Source organism: Rhyacophila brunnea, unplaced genomic scaffold, assembly GCF_057557595.1.
Source record: "Rhyacophila brunnea isolate RB1 unplaced genomic scaffold, BYU_Rbru_1.0 scaffold_95, whole genome shotgun sequence".
Lineage (NCBI taxonomy): Eukaryota > Metazoa > Arthropoda > Insecta > Trichoptera > Rhyacophilidae > Rhyacophila > Rhyacophila brunnea.
In genome coordinates, this window is record NW_028233367.1 from 1,096,343 (window position 1) to 1,115,027 (window position 18,685).

At 24.4% G+C, this 18,685-nt stretch overlaps 1 protein-coding gene across 1 annotated transcript; it reads right to left on the minus strand.

The window, feature by feature from the left end:
• Nucleotides 1-13,258: 13,258 nt before the first annotated feature.
• On the minus strand, nucleotides 13,259-14,359 carry LOC147063126 (uncharacterized). Its single transcript, XM_085960155.1, has one exon. It carries the CDS (start codon nucleotides 14,357-14,359, stop codon nucleotides 13,259-13,261), a length of 1,101 nt encoding a protein of 366 aa, XP_085816281.1.
• Between the last annotated feature and the right edge of the window lie 4,326 nt (nucleotides 14,360-18,685).

The window sequence follows — 18,685 nt, forward strand, 5'->3', positions numbered from 1 at the left end:
GTTATTCTTCAGGATGATTGAAACAAGTGTTGAGAAAATATCAAAGGCAATTTAAACAAATTTTCTAAAATATAAAAATCTCGGAATAGTATGGCAAATAAGTGACACAAAATTATCTAAGTAATACGCGATAAAGTTAAGAGTAGCTATTATATTAGCATCAAAACATATAAAGACTTTAAGTTAAGAGTAAATTCTTGAAATTTTTGTGCCTCGATCTAGATATTTAGTAAAGTGGAGTACAGGGTTTTTAATTAAGACATATTATTTGAGACCAACGCTTCTGATTATGATTTTAAAAGCACGAAAATTGACAGTTAATTGTAAATATTATGTTTTTACAAAATTTGGCTGTTTTAGCAAAGCATAGTCAATATAACATGTATTTCAAATGAATATATGATTAGTGATAAATCTGGATATTACAGATGTATACTCGTATAAAAAGGTGGCTGAAATGAATCCATGCAAGACTGGAAAGAAAAATTTATATAACCTTATCTAAAAATACAATTATATGTTTTCAAAAATGTATATTCTGTTTCTTTTACCTTTTTTTTGAAAAAATGTAGTTACATGTAAAAACATTTTTTCAGACGATAAACTTAAATTTACATATGCTAAAAGAAAGTTTTTTATTGGTGAAAAATATAATTAAAAATATGTGTGTGAATTGAACAGGTAATTTGTTGTAAATCTTTGTACGGTATTATAGATCAAAAAATAAACTTCGTTCGATGTTATATTTATATTTTTTTTCATATTTAGATAAAAATCATATATTTTTGTATGAATCGTGATCTTGCAATATAATCTAATATAATGTTTAGGTACAAAATATCAAATAGTTTTAAAAAAATGGATGTCATTGAAGGTAATTCTGCGTTCACTTATATCGGTTAGGTATACATGGCTAAAAAAACGTACGCGATTTAATTTCATAATAGTCTAATACTCAAAAAGAATAAGTATGTTAAAATGCTAGCATATAATACGTTTTTCTGCGATAAATATATGTAAATAGCTGCTAAGCGTAAAAATTTTGTATTTGTTGGTAATTTAAAAATATTAAAATTACACGCCTCATATAAGTTCTTAATATAGAGGTCAATTTCATAATATTTTTATAAAACATTATGTTTAGCATCGAAACATTTGTAGGCAAAAAGACAACTTTTTTTTGCAAATGAAACTAGATTGATTCTTTATTTTCTGTTTTTGAAAAACTTGTCAAACCTATACTTTAGAAGTTGTTTACATTCTTTCAATATATTTAAAAATTGAAGCTAGAGAATTTCTTTGTTTTATTTTAATTTCGTAGGTACTACAAAATAATTTTTTTGTTTTTCATTGGGCATTGGATGTAAATGAACTAATTACTATCCATTTTATCTGTATATGAAAAAAATACTAATTGGAATTATTTCTTATCTCTTTTTTGATTCACATTATTAAACAAACATACGAATAAGTTTTCGCATGTAAAAATCATTTGCGTGTAAAGAAACATAGAACTATGCAATTTTATGATAAAAAGTAATTTTGTATATATTGAAAAGGCATTGGTGATATAAAAAGTAAATTACTTGTTTTGTAAACATTTTAAATTATAGGTTTTAATATATTACGAATAAAGAACTTATGGCTATAAATACCTTTGACTACTCTATTTATTTGTTTATTTTCTAATTACAAAAATCTGGTGTAAATTCGAATTTATTATTATTCACTAATCCATATTATAAAATCAAAATATATGAATTGGCTTTTATTACCACATTTTAGGTAGTATCTCAGGAAAAATTCATTAAATGTAATTTGTTTTTTTTTTCTTTCTTGTATATGTATAAATGTATTCTATCTACATATTTGATGTATTAACATATATCATAAAAAAAATTGAACTAAATTTTATGAATTAGAATCAAGTTTACATGATCAAAATAAAATGGGATCAATTTGTGCAATAGATAAAATTAAAAACATTTAATTTCATATCAATTAATACCGTTGATATATTAAATAAATTATCTGGAATTATTATCATTTAAAACATAAACGCAAATTTTTAAGATCAATTTTTTATCTTAAACATTTATTTTGTTTTAAATCGCGTCTTGGTAAATTTACTAATTTTTTAGCACAAGTTCTTGAACTATTTTGTTTAAATCATGCTTTTATCTATAATTCTTCATAAATTGATAAATTAAAAAAAAAAAGGACATGAAATACAAAATATCTATGTGCACAACCTAAATTATATTACATATTATTATAAATATATTTTCTAATATGAGTATAGCGTAAGAGGAACGTAAAAATATTAAAATATACACTTCTGTATTATAGTAATAATAAATGTAAAAAATTCTTGATATAAGATATATCTGCATCAAGATTAAAAAATACAAAATCTTAAAAAATTTTCGCTATTATAACTATATTTAATCATTTACGATGTGACAATAAAAGCTATCATTTCATGTGATTTTATTCACATAATGAATAAGAAGATGCAGTAAATTCAAGTTTATAAAACAGACAACTGACATATTTGAAATATCTTATGTTAATTGCCGAACGAATAATATGTATTTTAAATCATGTCAACAATTTTAGAATTTTTAAAAATCCATGGGTGATCATATATTATAAATTTTGAATTAATAAAAATTAATCAACTCACTTTATATAATTTTCAAAATAATCTATTTTTGTCTTTGCTAAATTTTTTATAAATTCTTTCTATTATGTTGTATACGTCCCATTTGGATATTGAACGATCCTTAATATATCTTTTGAACCTTTCCCAAATCTATCTTCGTCGATCGCTCTTCTTCTGTCTTATAGTATGATTTCAAGTGTCTTGCGAAGTGTGAGAGCTTGTATGTGTTTTCTGCTTCATCTGTGATTTTTAGTTCCTTAAAATATTTTAAATGGAACTTCGTAACCACCCCATTCCTGTGACATTATTCTTGTTTTAAAAATGTATATTCAGCACTGTTCATTTACCAAGATGTCAAACTTTTTATATTTCTCTGTCCTAACTACATTTAAGTATTAAGGGCATTTCTACCTATTTTAATCAAGTAATGTCATTTACATTTTTATAATATAAGACAATATCAGATATATTTTTCATTTAGTTTGACTATTCAAACTATTAAATCTACCTTTATTTCTGCTTTTATGTTTCTCGGGTCTCTTGTAATGATAAGTTCTTCTCTTTTTGGTTTTCTTGAATTTTTAGCGTGTTTATATAGGGAAATATAACGATCTTATGGTATAATTGTGCCTTTGTGCACGATTATCCCATACGATCTATTACATGTTGTTTCCAGATAATCTATTATTTTATGGCTTCGTTACTGTTTGGAAACTGTATCCTTTCACTGAAGAATACTTGTCTTTTCCTGAATAAAAAATTATTTACCTTATTTACGTGTTTTTTTCTAATTTTTTTTTTAAAAGCAAAATTTATGATAACAGTGCTTGGAAATTGGCAATAAAAGGTATAGTTTGTTTTATAGAATTTACTGCAACTTAAATAGACTAAACACATTTTTATCTGAAATCTCAAAGGTCGTGTTTTTCTCTTTAGTTATATTAATATAGTTTTGTTAAAGTCTATTGTAGAAAATCTTGCATTACATGAAACGTATTTTTTATTAGCATTTGAATATAAAATACAACATAAATATTTAACAATATGTTCTTGCAAGAACATAAAAGTAAATACAAGATAAATGGCAAAAAAACTATAAAATGCAAGATTCTATACACTTATAAGAAGAATAAAAGAAATTTCTAATGAACGAATAAATTTAAAGTGATAACTTTTGTTCTTAAATATAATAAAGTATCGTTATCAGCTAAATATATATTACTTGTTTATGATTTAGCTACATTTACAGTTTTGCATATTTTAAAGTTCAAATGCAATTGAAACACATGTTTATTACTTTGTATCTTAATCATTCATTTGACAATCTGATTCTAGATATACTTAAATAGCATTAAAAATTTTTTTTTATTTATCATGAAACACTTAACTTTATGATTTACAATAGACGACATTTATGACATTTTCAAAATTGAAATTCTTACTACCTAGCAGTAAAAATACGTTATTTTACATCATAATATGATTTCAATGATCGTTTTGTATATCTTGCAGTAATAAATTACATATTGTTGAAAAAAAAGGATTAATTATTCTATCTCATAAAAATAACAGTTAAAGACAGCAGCAATATTTAGTAAGAAAATCTCCTTTAAATTTAGAATTCGTATATTTCATACTATTCTTTTTTTATTTGATTTTTCTAAAGAATAAAAAAATACCATGTCTAAATATAAGAATTTAAAATCTTGTAATTTATGTAATCTGTAATTCTAAATTAAAATCTTGTAACTCTATGTTATAATATTAATAGTATTCTATAAACTTCAAACATTAGCTAAATGTAAAATTTTTATTTCAAAATATTACGCTTACAAAGCATAGTTGTTTCCTATTCTATGTGTATATTTTTTAAGCTCAACTCAATGTTTTGCACCATTTTGTCTTTTTCCCGGAAATATTTGTTTTTTGTTTGTTTATCTTATTATAAAAATGTGTTTTTTTATTTCACAAGGCTATTACTTTCTATATTTCTCGAAAATAATTCATAATATATGTTTGAAGCAAGCCATTTGCGTGTTTATGAATTTTTTATGATTATTTTTGATTCTTATATAAAAAATGCCGCTACTTACGGATTTTTTGAAAGTATAATATTTACAAATAGATGTCAAAAGATAAAATCCTTTTTATTGAGCTTTTTTTGATATTGCAATTTTATATTGTTTTTTGAGAAAAACGTGATTTTTTATATGGATACATCATATAAAAATTCCAGCCTTTTTCCTATTCTCATACATCTATAATGCATATCCCTTCTTCAGAAGTCTCATTAGTTAAAGGTTTATAACTCAAATTAATGGTTTTATTTATCATAATCATTTGTGTTTTTGGTTCTTTCTGCTATATTTTATGATATTGTGTTGCCACAACATCCATGAAACTTCAAATGGTATAAATATCCCAGCATCTTTTTATTTATTAATAAAAATAGTAATTCCTATAAGATGTATTGTTATCTTATGAGAAGAAATATATTTTTTAGGGAATTTATCAGATTTTCTTTGCGTAGGTCTTTTTAAAATAGTGTTACTTGTTTAAAAAATTCTGGGTGTATTTTTTTTATTAAGCCCTATTTTGATTTGTGTTATTTTATACTATTTCGAATATAATTTATGAACTTACTCCATATCATCATACAAAAATCAAGCTAAAAATGCATATTTATGTATCAAATATCTACACAAGTCTGTATTAGCTAGGCTAAATATTTTTTTTAACCCATTTTTTAACACTTTTTAAAGTCAGTATGATGTTCAGGAATAGATGTGTCAATTCTTTCTTGTTTGAAAATTTCATAATGGTCATTTTTCACCTTTTGCTTACAAACTTGTGAAATAAGGCTTATAGCAGATCTTAAAATCCTCATATTAGAATCTATGTATGTTCTGATGTCATAAATTATCAATCATCATGTTAAAACTGCTAGTATTTCTTGCGAATAATCAAATTCATAAATTTTATATATTATTTATTAAATCTAATGCATTTGTATTTGGCTAGAATTAGCGTTATTTGTATGGAATCGATTGAATTTAACTACTGTGATGCTAGGATCTATCAAAGAAGTAAATTAAAGGTTAAGTACTGGTTTTATCTAAAAAAGTGAATTAACATTTGCAAATAAACCAAAAATGGAATAAACACATTACGTTTTTTGTTAAATAAACAAATTTAACAACGTGTAAAAAAAAATGTTATACTATAAAGTTCTTATAGAAACGAATAAAACAATTATATTATTTTTTTTTTATGAAAAAAAAAGCAGTGATTGACAAAAACAAACTATCACCAATAGCCGCAACCTCATTCATCCTATAGTTCATATAATTGTTAATTAATGGAAAAAAAATGTTTTTAAATCGTATTTATAGCATAATCTACGATATAATCCATTTAAGTATGATATTTTTAACAACATATTAATATAATTATAATTTAATGATATTTATATCATATTTTGATTCCCATAAGATGTGAAAATTGAGAAAAAATTATTTTAATATATGAAAAAAACATTTAAATACCATGAAAGTAAACACTTTAACTCTTCTTATAGGCCTAAACTAAAATATTATATAGGAAAATCTATGATGAATATTTTATATCTGTTTCACCATTCTAATATAATAAAACCAGTTTCTGCATCTGAAAAATTCTTTATTCGTAAAATTATCTAAATTTTTGTGATTTATTTATGCTACATTCACCGTGAGAAAAAGTAAAAATGTTTTTCAATAAAGCACGCACATATTACCCGGCGAATTTATAACAAAAATGCATAATAAAAAATTTTAAATCTATAGAACTAGTTTTAGACAATATTATGTTATACACACATCATAATATTTTTTGGGCTTCAATATCCCATTTTTTTGTTTAATATTATATTTTCCTAAATATATATGTTTTTTTAACAAAAAAATAAATTAAATATTTCTGTATCAATAATTCACACCTATGACTTTTCTAGATTTCTTTATGTGAAATTTAGTAAACAAATATTCACTGCTAACTATGGCAATATAAATCAAAAAACTCATATAAAATTAAAAAAGAATTGTAAAAATATATTAAATATATTATCTATAATGAGCCAAAATATTTTAAAGATATAAAAATCGATGTATCTTGTTATGATCACATCTTATAGCGATATAAAAAAGGAAATAGTTAGTAAACACACTATGCATATATCGTGAAGTTAATCGCGATAGGATGTAAATCATATTCTAGATATAATACTTAAAATTTTACATCAAATATTCCCCGTAAAGAAAACAAATAAATAGCTTTCAACCGTCTCATATGATTCTAAAATTATGATCAAATAATATATAACTGCTTTATTGGTTTTTTATGTGCTGTATTTCATTCTGTAGCATATTTATATGCTATAATATATATATTATATTATTTAACCAGTAAATACACATTCTATTTTATTTATAATGCCTAATAATGTTACTCGCTTAAAATTATAATTTTTTTGTAAAAATGTTGGATTTTTATGCATGTTGTTTTAAGCCTGAAATTTTTCTTTTTAGACTATCTGCAATAAGCAAAGAATAATGCTAAAAATAACGATGAAAAAAAAGATGTTTTTTTTATTCTTTGAACATTTTCCAGCTATGTAATTTTATTTTTATCTGTATCTAACCGCTAAAAAAGTGTTGTCAACTAACTGCAGTTCATTAAAAAAACACCTAGGGTAGTGTAAATTAATTTTTATATACAAAAAAGTATGCGTTTAAAAAATTATGAATAATATCCGGTAAGATCCAAAATGTGTAAGATTAGACGAAAAAAGTTGATTAAATATTGTAAATGAGTGCAATAAAAACCAATCCTTATTTATTATTTCTATAAAAATTTATTTATAAATTGAAAGGTCCAGTTTTTAGATTTTTTATAAATAAGCTTGTGATACTTGTATAAATATAAGAATTGATTTTACTTTGAACATATATTTTAATTTAATTTAAAAACAAGATGAAAACGGGTGTTTTTTGATTACCTGTATAGTGAAAAAATATAATATTAAAAAAAAATTAAGAATTGTTTCATAGCATTTCATATTTTTTATTTACCAATTCCTTCAAACATAAAAATGGAAGTGTATTTTTATTTCTAGAATCATGCAAGTAATATCCAATAATCTTAAATTGAATATTTTTTATGTTTTTGCAAAAAATTTTGATTACTATATCTTTTTTTTTTGTAAAAAAAGCCAAGTAAATCTCCTTTAAATATATAATACTATGATCATGCTGCATATCATTTATAATAAATGATTCGAGGTCAAAAAATTCATCAATGTGCGTGATTTTCTTGCATATTTTTATAAAATCAATTTGAATATTTTTTTTGAGACCTTCAATTTTAAATTTATTTGATGGATTATCTTTTAATTCTTTAAGTATGCTTTTTTGGTAAAAGCTACTGAAGAGTCTATCATAAGTATTATTCCAAAAATTCTTTTCGAATGTAAATCCTGAATAATTTAAGACTATATGAAATGACTCATCATAGAAAAACGTCTTTGAGTAAACATCTATTCGCATTTTTATGCTCATGGTGTTCATACTTTTATAGAAATCATAAAGTTTATTGCTTGATTTCATAAGACTGTCAAGTTTTTGTTCTTCATAATTGGATTCATAAACTTTGAAGTCTGTATTTTCTATAGAAGTAAATTCAGAAACAATATCAGTATTCAAAACAAAAATTTCCGAATCTAATTTGAAATAACTAATATTTTTGGTAAATGCTTTATTGATTCTTAACGTAGTTTTATGTATTTTATCGAGGTTTGTTATTTTATTAATAGCAGAACCGTATATATGGGATTCTTGTATGATGAATATATAATTTTCGTATAATTTTGATATGAATTTTTTTGTTAGGAACACCAAGTAAAAATCCATATTCAACAACGACATAATATTTTTCATAAAGCACGATATATTCTTGCTTTTAAAAATAATTTCTTTGCTTTTATTATTTTTATCGATTAGATCATAAACCACAGGCATGTAAATATTCTCTTTTTTTATATAAATGATGATCCATTCATGTGTAATTACCTCTTTCTTTTTATTAAAAAAATCTATGTTGTATTTTAACGAGTATTTGTATTCTTTGTCAGCTATAAAATTCATGTTTGGAATTTTGCACACAGAAAAGTCGTAGAAGGGTGTTTTTATAGTCATTCCTTCACCATTGCTGAAATCTTTATAAAATGGAAGATTTATATGAAAAAGAATTTCACTTTCTTTCTTTATGAAATCATCATTTTCTTTTATTCCATGAAACTCAATGCTTTGCACCAGTTTTCCATTAAAAGCATCATCTTTTATCTTACCCTGTTCAAATAAATTATATGACATAGCACAGATAATTTCTCTGTTTCTAGATTCATATATTTCATGTGAAATTTTATTTTTCAGCCCAGTGTTCAGAATTATCTCTTCAGGGGAGATTAAATCACCTCTTCTACCATTTGTATATTCCCTATAATAATCCACAGCTTTGTCACCATCAAGAATCAGAATTATATAAATAAAATTTCTGTGCTTTTTTTGAAAGTCATATGCTGAAAAATCGACAGATTTTACTTTGTTTATTTTTTCTATAATATTTTGAATTTGTAATAAATTCACTTTAGAAATTTCGCAATTCGAAAAAAGCATAAAATCAGATTGATTTCCATTTTTGGAACGCTCATTAAAAATATGATTTAGCTGATCAGTATTTGAATACACACTAAAATTGAATTTGTTGTTATGATTATCAAACTCATTTAGCAAACTTTTTATCCTTTTATTTTTTGTAACCTCGCTGTTTTTTTTCTCACTGAAAAAAGTTATAGAGCTTTTAAAAAATACATATTCTAGGAAATCTTTACATTCATTTTCGAACTGACGTGAATCTATTTTTCCACAAGTGTGAAATAATTTCATTCTAAGTTTCTGTTTATCTACTTGATCAAATATTACAGTTTTTAAAGCATCCATCGAACCATCATTTATTATTCTTGAAGAAAAAATGTGTTGATTCAATAGTGTATTGAATAGATGTTTATTTTTTTTACATACGCTTCGTATTATTTCTTTGTTTTCATTATGGGCTTTTCTTAAGATTTTATCACATATAATAAAGCTAGAAAAAAAATAAAAGTAAGAATTCATAGATTTTATTTTTAAAGCATATAAATAGGGAAATTAATACCTTTTCTATGGTTTAATATATAATTTTCCATTTAAAGATGTTTATAAATGAACTTAATTTTAATCTAAAATAGAAAAAAATCTAGAAAATGATTTTTTTCATAATCTAAATATATAGTCAATTGGTATTAACAAAATTGATTAGAATGTAACAATTTCTAATTTAATCAGGTTTTAATTTTGTGAATTCTGTTAAACTTACAAAATCGAATGTTATTTACAATCATTGCTCACATGTTTTTATTATTGTGTTATAAGAAAATTTTTTATGCATTCTAATATATCATTTTAAAAGAAAAAACTGATAATATCTATATTTTTTGAAGTTTCTTTTATGATATGAAAGATGTAAATTCCATTGCTTCAAAAAGACATTCAACACTTTCAAAAATCTATTATGGTTAATTAAGCTTTATTATTTTGTGTTTTTTGTGTGAATTTACCTGAAAATTAAAAAAGTATGTAATTTTATCAATTATAAATGTCCATATTTATAAAAAACTTAAAAAAATCGGGTTCAAAACTAATTAATGCGAAAATAATAAAAAAAAGATTCAAAAATGGTTAACTTTAAATGCATACTCTTCTTTTTATTTAAAAATATCATAAACGATATGACCAATATAAAGGTTGATCTAAATGCACATACAAAAAAAATTTAATGTATTCTCTTATGAATTTGAGTTTGCACATTCTATTAATTCTAATTATGTAATTCATAGATTACAAATAAGGACAATTTAAGTTTTATAATTTTTTCTATTTATGGGTTAGTTTCTTTTATAAATTCATCTATTGTGACATATTCAGCCCATTAGGAATATTACAAAACTCCTTGGTGCATCTTTTCAGACCTTCCTCTGATCTATCATATCAACTGATCTTCTATCTCAAATGAGATGTGTTCAAGTGTCTTGCGAATCAGTTTTACAAAAATCTTTATTTATTTTGCAAAATAAGTCATGTAAAGTTCATTAAGTAGATTGTAGTTAGAAGTTTTTAATATAGTATGTCGTCTGTATAATTAGTAAATCGTGAACTTTTAAATACTTTTGTGCATTTACGTATAAACCATAAAATGAACGAATTTGATTGTGTCGGCTTCTAATTATAGAATTAATCTCTACTAAAAATCAAGTAAAAACAGATAATAGAATACATTAGTGTATTTTTTTATCTTGTATAAATACACGTGTGAGAATTTATGTGTGAGAATGCACAAATCTGTACAAGTTAAATTCTATTTAGTTTATATTAAATATAAGAGTGTTTTAATATTAATATTTATTTAGGGGTTGATTTTATTTTTATCTATTTAGATGTGGTCAGCGCATTTGAAATATTGCATAACTTCTTGATGCATCTCCCTGATCTATTTTCATCAACTGCTCTTCTTCTATCAAATTAGATGTGTACAAGTGTCTTGTGGATGTAACAGCTTTCATGTATGGTTCAGCAACGTTTGGGATTTTTAAAACCCTAAAAATTTTCTTATGGAGTTTTGTAACCACTCCATAAGTAGCGTGTTTTCAATGTATATCGTTATATGAAAAATTCGAGATATCAAAAAAAAAATTCTTGGCTGATTTTGATCTTTGACTATTTCAGTTACTTCTGCTTTTTCTATAAAAATTATTAGATTTTAGAAATTTCTATTTTAATATATCATCTCTTTTAGTGCAATGGTTTTAGAATTTAGAGTTTTAATAAGGCTAAGAAAATTCGAGTTTCTATTTTTATAAATTTCATATTTTTGAATGTTCTATGTGTTATTATTTTTTCACCACATCAAGAACATGGAATTAAGTTTATAATAACATTATTTTTTTAAAGTTAATGCATAAATTTTTTACAGCATTCCCCAAAACTGGAATGTAAAATTGTTTTAAGGCGTCAAAATTTATTATTTTAAAATTTCATATCTGGTTTTCTGGTGCACACTTATTTCTTATTATAATTTAATTATTTGTACTTTAAGCCACAAACGTTGTCGTATTTTCAAAGAAGTATGAAATCCCAAATAAAAAGAAGCAATCACAAAGGAATAGTATTGAGGAAAACAATTGAATTAATGTGTCTTGAAATGAGAAACTATACGCGTGAAAATTGTAAAATAGATGTTACTAAAACTAAGTATTAGGCAAAAATGTACCATGGAAAATCTAAAGCTTTGCTTGAAATAATTTAAATAGCTAAAAAAAATTTAATGGTAATCCTATATGTTGTAGTAAATATTACAGTAAAGAAAAAAATTAACATTACTAGATAATAATATGTTTGGCAATTTCATAATATTATTGATTGTCTGAAGAGATGAAATTTCATCTAAATGATGAACTTTATGAAATTTACTTTGTGTTTGGTTTTATATTTTTGCAACTTTTCATCCAAACGAAATCCTACGATGGATCTATCTAGCAGCATAAACATATAAATTTAGTTAATTATAAAGAAATTTAAATTTATGTATGTGAAAGTTTTGATTTATTATCTTAGTCTAGAGATGCTTTCGATGGATCTATAAATTGGATTTTATTTTTATCTATGGGTTAATTTTCGATTTTACTTTATATTTACAAACACATTGCGCGAAACAAACAATTTCAGGTTTAAACTTCAACAATACTTTTTACTATCTCTTCCCATGCTAGATACTGATCGATACCCTTCTTCTCTAAAAATTATCAGTTTAAGTGTCTTTCACAACCCTGAAGTTTATAAAATGAATAGCCTAATTACAATTCTATATGTATTGAATAGTTAATTGAATTTATTTACGGGTTTATTTATCCCATTTCAAACTATAGGATTGAGGAAACCCTTGAAACAATAGGTCTTGAAAAGAGGAGAAGTATCGAAGAAAATGTAAGAGAAGAGGATATTTCTAAAGGTATAGACATGTCATGTCATTGGAAATAAACACATCATTCTGAGGAGAAAATCATAAACTACAATACCAAAATTAACCAATAGAATTTAAAGATTTATTTATGGGGTATATTTATGGTTATAATATTGGTTTTAGTTCTCGAGCAAATTTAAATTTTTTTCCATGCGCACGTCGTATTTGTATTTTTGTCTTTCTCCTATTCTCCGAAATCTTGTTAACCTATAAAATAAAAGGTTTATTTAAACTACTTAATTTATTTTATCTAACTACACTTTTAGAAGAAGTATTAAAATAGATCGATTTATAAAGCGGGTGATTCTTAAGTGATAAATCTATGTATTTTAAATGCAAGTTAAAGTTTTTTATGGGTCGGGGCTTTGAATTTTTAATGCTTTTCCTCCCAGCAAAACCTAGATGACCTAAGAGTGTGGTATATTAGCGTTAATTCAAATTTATTTATTTATTTTTCTTGTTTGTAATTGAATAAGCTGCTTCAACTAGATCTGCATGTTTCTCCATTTCATCTCTAATTGGCTTGATAATTTCATCAATCATTAACGACACACTATTTTTTAAATCAGCTGGATGTATATTTTTAGCAACAAAATCAGACTCTAATTCTAAGTAATCACCAAATACAATATCATCACGATCTTTACAAAAAATAACAACCTGTTTTTCTTTTATTGCATATATAGGGAAAATAATGAATTTGAGCAAAGAAAGCAAACCTGTTTCTTTGTTTCCCTCTTCACAAAAACATTTTCTAATCTTTTTCTGTATATCTTTAGTCGAATCACAAAGATCAATTTTGCTATACACATCAGAAGAACTCATTTTTTCACTATTAAGTCCCGGAATCATACAATTCATTAAATGTATTCTCTTCTTATAACTTAGTAAGGGGAGATACTTCATCGCATACGTAAAAATTTTTCTTTGATCTACACCGCCAAATTGAGCATCAACATCTAAATATTCTTCATCAAGAGCTTGCATTGACGGGTAAATTAACGATGATAAAAGTGGATTATCAACTTGTTTTACTACTTGTGCACCAGCTTTTTTTGCATCCCGTTCTGATGTTAAAGTAGATATTCTAAAAAGATCCATAGTGTATTTACTAGATGTTTGAAAATCACTTCCTTTAACGAATTCAAGCCGTCCATTTGTTTTCTTAGAATTAATATTGAGATCTTCTAGCTTTGTATTTAAATTCAAGTCTTTAACTTCAATCTCAATATTAAGGCTTTTGAGCATGGCTTTAATTATTATTTCATAATAAATTGTTCGATTTTCAATTTGCTCGAAAGGGGCTTTTAAATTATCTAGAAATGCATGAATATCAGCTAGCAAAATTTTTACATGACTATTTGCCATTAAAAAGTCTCTTATTTTAAGTATTGGAAGAAAATATGCGATGTGAGGTTTACCTGTTGTTGCTGTTCCCCAGTAAATCTTTATATCTCTTTCTTTTATGATATCCTTGAGTTCGGAATCACCAATAACTTCTTGAAGGTTACGTGTGATTAAATCGTATTTCGTTTTGTGGTCCATTTCAAGGGATATTTAATTTGCTAATATTAAATTGAAATAGATAAATATCAAATGTATTTATTTACAGGGTAATTTGATGTTTAGACTACAAATATCGTCCAAGAAAAACATTAAATTGCTCCATAGAACATATTTTCCTAATACTAGATTCAAAATGAGCATCTATCATGAATTTTTTATTTGTGACTAAATAAGAAATAAATATATTTAATATGTTCACAGAAGCTATATTTGTTTTCATAATATGCTTATTTTAGATCGGTACCTCATTATTTTTTATTTATGGGTTAAGTTTATTTTTATGAATTCCATCTATTGAGACTTAGTCTGCCTATTTGGAAATTTCATAACATCTTAATGTATCTTTTGACACCTTTCTTGATTAGTCTTCATCAAATGCTCTTCTTCTCTCAAATGAAATGAGTTCAAGTGTCTTTTGGAATGTGATAGCTTGCAGTATGATTCTACTTCTCTCTGGATTTTTAACACCTTAACATATTTTTTATTATATTTTGTTACCACCCCATCCCAAGTTATCTCATATGGTATTATTCTTGTTTTACATTTGTATATTAGACCAATTTCATTGTGCCTTCGCGTGTAATCATGCCCTAACTCTTTCTTGAATCTCTTTGGAAGATGGTCGAATATTTTCATGGCTTCGTTACAATATGGGCATTTTATTTACTCCCCGAAAAAATACATTTTCGTTTTGAATATAATAGAATTTACCTTCTTCACTTGGTTTAATGTTGCCGTATTTTATCCATCTTGATGATCCAACAATATCAACCAAAACATGATTCTTGACTATAGATGTTTTTGGTGTAATAGAGATCTTTTATTTTACAAATAGACTTCCTTGATGCTTTTTCTCACATATTTTCGAAATGGATGATATTGATTGGTATCTCATATACTAATTTTATGTATGGGTTAACTTGATTTTAGTTATTATAATTTATTAAAGTCAAGGTATATATTATTCTATAAATAGTCTTACATGGAACTTATTTTGAAATAGATATATATATATGATTTCGCTCTTTTGAATTTTTTAGTATCTGCATTTTTTTACTATCATTTTGTATTTTATTCTTGATTAATCTTCTTTTTCTAAATATATGCAGTACCGAATAAAAAAATACTAGATTAAAATATTAACCTATAATCAAATTGAGAAGGCGTGGTGTCAAAATATAATAACATCTATAAAAAGAACACAAAATCACGAACCTGATCGAGGCATATACAAACCTCTAGATTGACGAAAATTCTTGAATTACAAAGTCTCGAAAAGAGTTGGGGATTTAAGAAGACAGCGAAAAGTAACGATACTCTGTGCGCAAGGTTATCATATTGGTGTTCCTGTTATCAAAATGTAATATGCTAACTATATATTTAGCCCATGAAATAAGATTCTTTTTTATTCGTAGTGATTTACGTTATGCGATTACAAAATTTATAAAAAATATTACTGCCTTTTTTTAATGCCAAATAAGTTAAGAAAATACCCTCTCACAATTTGAAAAATACTTATGCTCATATAATATAAGATGTTTTGAATTTTCTTAAATATAGATCACTATATGTAGTCAAATGATGCACAAGCAGTTTTAAAATATACATAAGAACTAACTAATATCATTAAGCGAATTCGATTTGCATAAAAAGGTCTACTAACAAAATTTAATCACCAAATTGAAATTAATCAACAAATTAACACTCAAAACTATAACAAATTAATACGTAATGGAATAGTGTACTCACGAGAAAACACAACCTGTGTTCTATGGTTTTGAGGATGCATGTTAAAAAAATCGCGAATTTAACACACTTTTATCATTAAATGATGAAATAAAAGTTGATAGTAGTGGCTTTTCGGAAGAAAAAATCGAGCAAAGTGCAACTTTGGACTGTTCTTTATGATAACAAAAAGTCACAATTAGTAAGTTCAAAAGATATAAACGTCATTGAAAATATGTAAGTTATATAATTCAGATGAATTTACATTTTCATAGGTTTATATTCTGTCATTCTGGATTTTATTAATTTTAGTCGCCATATTAAATAATCATGTTACATAATCTTAGTTTAATATCTCTTAAAAAAATCAGATAACAATTTTATTATATATAATCGTTTCCAATTAAGAATTATAAAAGAGCAAAGTAGAAAAAGGCGGGAAAACATTTTTTTAGTCCGCACATACAATTTATATTGAAAATTTATAGTTTTTAAAAATAAAATATTTAATTGTAACTTAGGTGCCATGATTCCTCTTTATGGAAATATCTGTAAAGTATGCAAAAATAGAGCAAAAAAAATAAATCAAGAAAATTTATCCATATATAGGTGAATATATACATATGAAAACATAAACAGATACTTTTTTATATCAAAATCAATCACAACTCTTTATTTTGGATTTATCATACTAAAATCATCTCGTATTTCTGTATGTGTTTCAAAATCCAGGTTTTTATATTTTTACAAATATTGTATGTATTCTTAATATCTCTTTAATTTAAAGAAAAAAAAAGAACTAAAAATAAATATTTCATACCTAATATTGTTTTATGTAATTTTTCTTAAAATCAAAAGAAAAACGTCTATAATTTCCTCTATTATAATTAAAGCAAAATTTTTTCACCCTAAAATAATTATATTCCAACAAAAACTATGTTAAAAAATTTTTTTACTTGTATTAACATTCTTGGGGGGGGTTTAAAAAAAAGTAAAGTTTATATTTTAATTTTATTCGATTAAAAATTCAAATTATATATATAACTAGTAGAGAAATTGATTAGATGCCTTAAAAATATATATATCAAAAATAAACTTGGATTTATATAGTATACAATTCGGCATATATATATTCCAAAACAAGAAGTATATTTTTAAGAATTAAAAAAAGATCGTTTGTTTTAAATTGTATTTATATTAAAAAATAGGAAAATATATTTTTGGCACTCTCGAGGTACAATCTTTATACCTGCATTAATTTAAAGCCAGATTTTCAGAATAATAAGATTTAATATTCTTTATAAAACGGTTTATTATAAAATTTGTATTATTGATTTTTTATATCTGTTTTATAAACTCTTAATTTTACTTAGAGTATTTATATTCAAAGTATAACATTATAAATGTGTAATATTTGTATGATAAACTTGTCCTAATATACGGGGTAAATGATCATAAAATAGTTCTAAAAGTTAATTTTCTTGGCAAATGTAGATTTAATTCTGAATTACAGTTTTATAATCTTTCAAACCCACAAATTCAAACATACCTTTCCCCATTGAATTATACACTATTATTTAAATTATTATTAAATAAATTTATGCTTGAAATATACAGAATACAAATATATCACTTGATATTTATCTATTAGTAGTATAAAATATAACCGAAAACTTTATTATGTTTGAAAAAATATTTAAGACATTTGAACTGCGAGACAATGATAGATTGAAACAACCACACTAAAAAAATACTTTAATATGAATGCTTAGAAAATAACATAATACACGTTTTTTAATGGTATATGTGATTTTGAAATAACCCTTCGCATATAACTAGGATCCATCTATAATTTGTCATAAAATAAAAGATGATCAAAAAACACTATGTAGTATATTGAGAGAGAAGCTTAAAAATCAAAAGAAGCACACACAAAAAAAATGCGGTAAACACTTAATCATATATTACTTAATAGGGTGACGTATATAGTAAGGTTGAAAAAAATTATGCAACAAAATAATATGACAAATTTGTTTCTTGCTGCTAAATATAGGTTAAATCGTACAAATATATGTATGTATAAATATTAATAAACAATAAAAGCAAGACACTTGAACATATCCTATTTGAGAGAAGAAGAGCAGTTGATGTGAATAGATCAGGGGATGCTGTCAAAAGTATATCAAGGATTTTTGAAATATTTGCAATGGACTGACCATGTTTCAATAGATGGAATTGATAAAATGAAACTTAACCCATAAAAGACAAATATATTGTGAAAATAAAAGAGCTATTTATCTATATGTAATGACTTATTAAGACATTTAAAATGATTTCATCATAAATATGTTCCTATTTTTGATGTGCTATATGTATTAGAGTACACATACAAGCCTTTACACTTTGAAATAAATTATAATCATGTAATTGCGTTTGTAATGACCTTTAAGCATATGAATTCGGTAAATATCCCCATTTGTATAATGTATTTTTTAATGTTCCAAATGAGCCAATATCTCCTATTAAGGTGAATAATAAATTGGATAAACTTAACCATAATACATATTTAAATTATGTTCA

What these genes read in the sequence shown, in the direction of transcription:
- LOC147063126 (XM_085960155.1), bottom strand. Translation starts at nt 14,359, where the DNA reads ATGGACCACAAAACGAAATACGATTTAATCACACGTAACCTTCAAGAA.